Here is a 4,612-nt window from a genome sequence, read left to right as displayed (position 1 = left end):
GAGTGGAGTCTCACGACCTCCCTCAACTGGGGAACTGTCAAGGGGCTCCCCACACCTCGACAGTTCCACACCAGAGCCCTCATTTATCACTTGGAGCCCCTAATAGGGTGGGCTCCATCCCCTCAGCTAGTTCCATCTCCTCCCAGTTTCCTCCATCAATTTTAACTTTCTTCATATGTTCCATCCCATCCTGATCCTCCTCTCCTATCCACTCCAAATTCCCCATCTTCCTTTTCCCCCTCTCAATCCCCCCCTCTACCTCACTGATTTCCCCCAAAGGCCTTCTCTTACTCACCTCCAGAACCAACCTTTTCCAAGTCTTGTTTGCCTTAAACCTTCCTTTCTCTCTTCCCTCCTGCTTTTCCCTCTTCTTTTTTCCCTCCACTGACCCCTTGACCCCTATATTCTCCTTGCCTACCCCCAGCACCCCATTCGCAGTCCTCACCCCATCAATCCACATGAGGTCAGCCACCTCTCCCACACCCCTCTCCCCCTGCCCCTCCTCATGCTTCATTGTTTGGTTCCCCTCCCCTCTTGCACTCCCTAATCCCCCTATATCCCTTTTTCCCAGCTCACCATCACCCCCATTCCCTTGCTGCCCATCCAAGACCACACCCACCCCCCTTCCAACTCCCCCTTCCTTCCCACCCTTCTGCTTACCCCGAAGCTCCTCTTCCCCCACCTGCCCCTTCCTGATCCCCTCTCCCTCACTTGAGACTTTCCTCCCTTCTCCCTCATGGAATGCTGCTGTGTAAGTTAACAGCAACTTTTTGTCCTTATCAGTATACTCACCCATCGTCTGTGCCTGAGGTTCCTCCCTGTCATCCCTTCTATTTCCACTCCCAAATCTGTTTCTCCTATTGGGACTTCTAGGATAGCTAGCTCTCAACCAATTCCCAAACTGAGGTTCCTCCCCCTCATCCAGTCCTTTCCTCCCACAATTCCTCTCATTATGACCAACTATACCACAGCAGAAACAGAAATCAGGACATTTTTCATATTTAAATTCTATCCACTTCACTACTCCATTACTTTTAACCATAATTCCCCTTGGCAAAGGAGCAGTAAGATCTATCTCAGCAAGGATTTTTAGATGCTTACCTTCTTTCCCTCCACCCTGAGGAATAATCACATCCTCTACCCTTGCAAAAATGCCTCCAATCTTCCTACCAACCTCCTTAGTGATCCAATGAATTGGAACATTCCAGAGCTGAATCCATATCAACGTTTTGCTCAACACCTCTCCATCCTCCTCCAAACCAGCTCTCCACTTCAGTAGAATCAGAGGTTGACCGTCATAGATCCACGGCCTCTTATTCAGAACCATATCCATCTCCTTTTCCTTCTCAAATAGAAACTGGAACAAGTTGCGTCCAATCTCCACCACTCTCAGATTCCTCACCTGCGACCACATAACCCCCACAAAACTTCTAATTCCTCCAATATTAGCAACTTTATCCCCCCATACTTTCCCTATCAAGCTCAATTTACACTCCCTGACTCCTTGCGCCACCTCCTCATCCTCCAAACTGACTCCCTCCCTCTCTTCCTCTGATAATTTGAATTTTCTTAAAACCTCCTCTATGCCGTCCATTACACCTTCCACAGACCAAAACACAGATGATTTCAGAAGCTACCAGTCCAGCACAAAACCAGAGCCAATCCGAGTCCTTCGATGCCTCCTTTTAAGCTCCCCGCACCAGCTGATACTGTCACGGACAGAGAAGACAGACTGGATTAGAAAAAGAAGAAGACAAAAAGAAACAGAGGATCGTTAGCCAAAAACGGATCGATTGGATGTGGCTGATCAACAACCAATCGCAAAAGATCAAGCTAGGACGAAAATATCTAACACAAACAGAAAATCTACTAAAGAATCAGTAGCAATGGAAGAGGTCGGTAAGTTTCCGTGAATAGGAAGTTTTTAAATTTGGCGCCTAAACCTAGCTAACAATGAACTTTCCTAAACAAAAAACCACCCACTGCGGGGGACTTTCTCTCTCTAGGACAGAGAGAACTTTTCTCTCATAACGAGAGACTCTAACATTTTAGGGCATTTCAAAATAAAAAAAAATTAACAATTTTAATGGAACGGAGGGAGTATCAAATATTCCCAACATCTTAAGCCTTTAAAATACTAGACTAGACATCACGGTGTCCGATATTTGTTAGGAAAAAATTAATTAGAGTTGAGTTTGACTTCCTAAAAATGAAAAAAATGGACTGGACTTGATTCAATTTCTTAACTTGCTTAGTTTACTATCCAAATCTAGCCCATTGGGCTCAAAGTCAGGTAGCCTCCTTTCCAAATTAGCACTTCGGCTGAAAGAGCCATGTGATGTGTGTATCTAGTCTGCAAGCTCACTTAATGGGCCAAGGGAATCATCTTTAACAAGGATAGTTGATCTAACAAAGAAATACTACAAGACATCGTCCATTAAGGGCCCGGAGACAAAAGGCCTGCTTAAAATTTTGACCAGTGAAAAGACATACTCCTACTAATTTTACTTTGCGTTTGGATTGAAGGATTTGAAATCCTTTCTGATTCCTCCAATTACTTAAATGACTTAAGATGGATTTGAATTTGTAAACCATCAATTATTTTGTAATATTTAAAATATATTTTGATAATCGGTAAATTACAGATTCAAATGCCTCTTAAGTAATGTAAACAATTAGAGCGTTTTGAAAAGAACAAAAAAAAAAATCCAAATAAGTCCTGAGGGCTTTTGTGATCTCTTTTCTGATCCGGTACAGCTCAATCAAATTAGGCCTGTATTTAGCAACGGATATGTGTAAACCCCTTCAAACTAGTTCATGTCCCAACCCTACAGAGTTTCAGAGGATTGAATTTTGTAGAGCTAGTCAATCTTCCAGAGCCAATTTTGATCGTTAGGATAAGCTTTCTCTTACTCATAAACTTTGGCTTGGGGGGTGTTTTTTTTTGGGGGTGTGGGGTGTGGTGGGGAAGGGAGCAAGAATTCCCAAATTTATCTATTCTAAACAACAATCACCGAACATCATATGAATTTGTCAAAGAAATTAGATAAGGCTGAATGGTCATGTCACTACCTAATCACTTGCTCCTACCATAACTTCCAGAAAGAGACATCTGTCCAGTTCTAAATACTAATGTAGTTAAAAAGAACTACTGTAACCAGATGAACAAAGAAATTAAGTGCAATGAAGAATTTACATGGCATATCTGCCTTCTTTTTTCCATTCTCTGTAGCACAAAGCATAAAACATCAGCAGAAATCCCCCCAACCCCCCCCCCCCCCCCAAACCACAAAAAAAAGGGAAAAAGTGTTGCTTTTCTGCAAAATTTCACCCAACAAGCAACAGAAATCCACAAATATTAATTCTGCAGAATCCAGCCTAATAGTCTAAGACCACCATCTGAATTTCGTCAAGGAAACATGCACAAAAATTATTGTTTAGAGTCAGATCTAATAGTCACCAGCAGTAGCATTTTCTTTGCCTCTCCTAACAAATGCAAAATATCCAAGAACAGCACAAAGTGCGGCCACAATATTCCCTTCTTTGAGCAAAACCTTCACTACAAATCCAGTAATATCAGCAGTCAATTTCTTGCCTTCCATCACCAAAGTCCTTCTGGGCTTCCCACAAAAAGTCAGCAAAACCAGCACAGTAATCCAAGTAACCAAAGTAGCAGGAACAGCCACAGCCAAGGCTGTCACCATGGAGAGCACTCCAAAAGCCACACCTAAAAGAGCTGATGCATACAAAGCTGGCCAACCTGAATAAACTGATGATGATGCTGAACTTGATGAAGAGTTCATCAAAGTTGTTTCATACCAAGCAAGAACTGATTTAAGGAAATTCCAAGAAAGCGATAACAAAACCGTGTAAACACCAAAAAACAGGCAGACCCATGTTCTTCTTTTGCTCATAATCCTTAAGAGAAGCATGGAGGTGTTCGATGGAGTTGGTAACTCTTGTTGGGCTTGATTTTGCGAGGGAGGTGAAGTTGAAGGTGGGAAAGTTGTGGGTTCTTCTTCTATAATCTGTTCTGCCATGGTTGATTGGATGCTTTGGATGGTTAAAACTTAAAGACTGAGGCCTTCAAAGGTTCAATTTTGATGGCTAATGATTTTTTCTTTTGTTTACTGTTGTTTTGTTTTGGGTAATTTCAGTTGTGTTTCTGCTCTCTTTCCTCTTCTTGCAGGAAGGAACAGTACCTTTAGAGAAAAGGGGCTGGTTTTCTTGATGTACAGCAAGCAGATTGTACTATAGATAGGTAAAGGTTGAAGGGGTGATTTCACAGGCCTATTGGCGCGTGGTAATGTTATGTACCACTAAAAAGAGATTCGCGGAGGAGCAGGCTGTTTTGACTATAGTAGTGTGCTGTGAGCCTGTGGTAAACTTTGGACATGGGGCTAAGTTTCCAAAAAAGGGGATGGGGCTCAATTTATTTACCATTTATTTGGATTTTAAAAAAAGAAAAACAATCTATATATTTGTAATATTTGGAAATACTTCGTTACTAATTTTGTATATTTGGAAATACCTCGTTATAATCACATAAGTTCATTATAATCTCGGTTTGATTGATTATGGCCTTGTTTGGCATTTAAATTTTTTGCCAAGT

The 4,612-nt window shown here is 42.0% G+C and overlaps 1 protein-coding gene across 1 annotated transcript; it reads right to left on the bottom strand.

Moving 5' to 3' along the window:
* Positions 1 to 3,372: 3,372 nt before the first annotated feature.
* On the bottom strand, positions 3,373 to 4,389 carry LOC113756891. The gene has a single exon (XM_027300359.1). The coding sequence runs from the start codon at positions 4,038 to 4,040 to the stop codon at positions 3,450 to 3,452; it is 591 nt and encodes a 196-aa protein (XP_027156160.1). The 5' UTR covers positions 4,041 to 4,389; the 3' UTR covers positions 3,373 to 3,449.
* Between the last annotated feature and the right edge of the window lie 223 nt (positions 4,390 to 4,612).

Source organism: Coffea eugenioides, unplaced genomic scaffold (assembly GCF_003713205.1).
Source record: "Coffea eugenioides isolate CCC68of unplaced genomic scaffold, Ceug_1.0 ScVebR1_2519;HRSCAF=3562, whole genome shotgun sequence".
In the NCBI taxonomy this organism is placed as follows: Eukaryota; Viridiplantae; Streptophyta; class Magnoliopsida; order Gentianales; family Rubiaceae; genus Coffea; species Coffea eugenioides.
The sequence above is the reverse complement of the archived record's forward strand: the minus strand, read 5'-3'. Positions and strand labels throughout refer to the sequence as shown.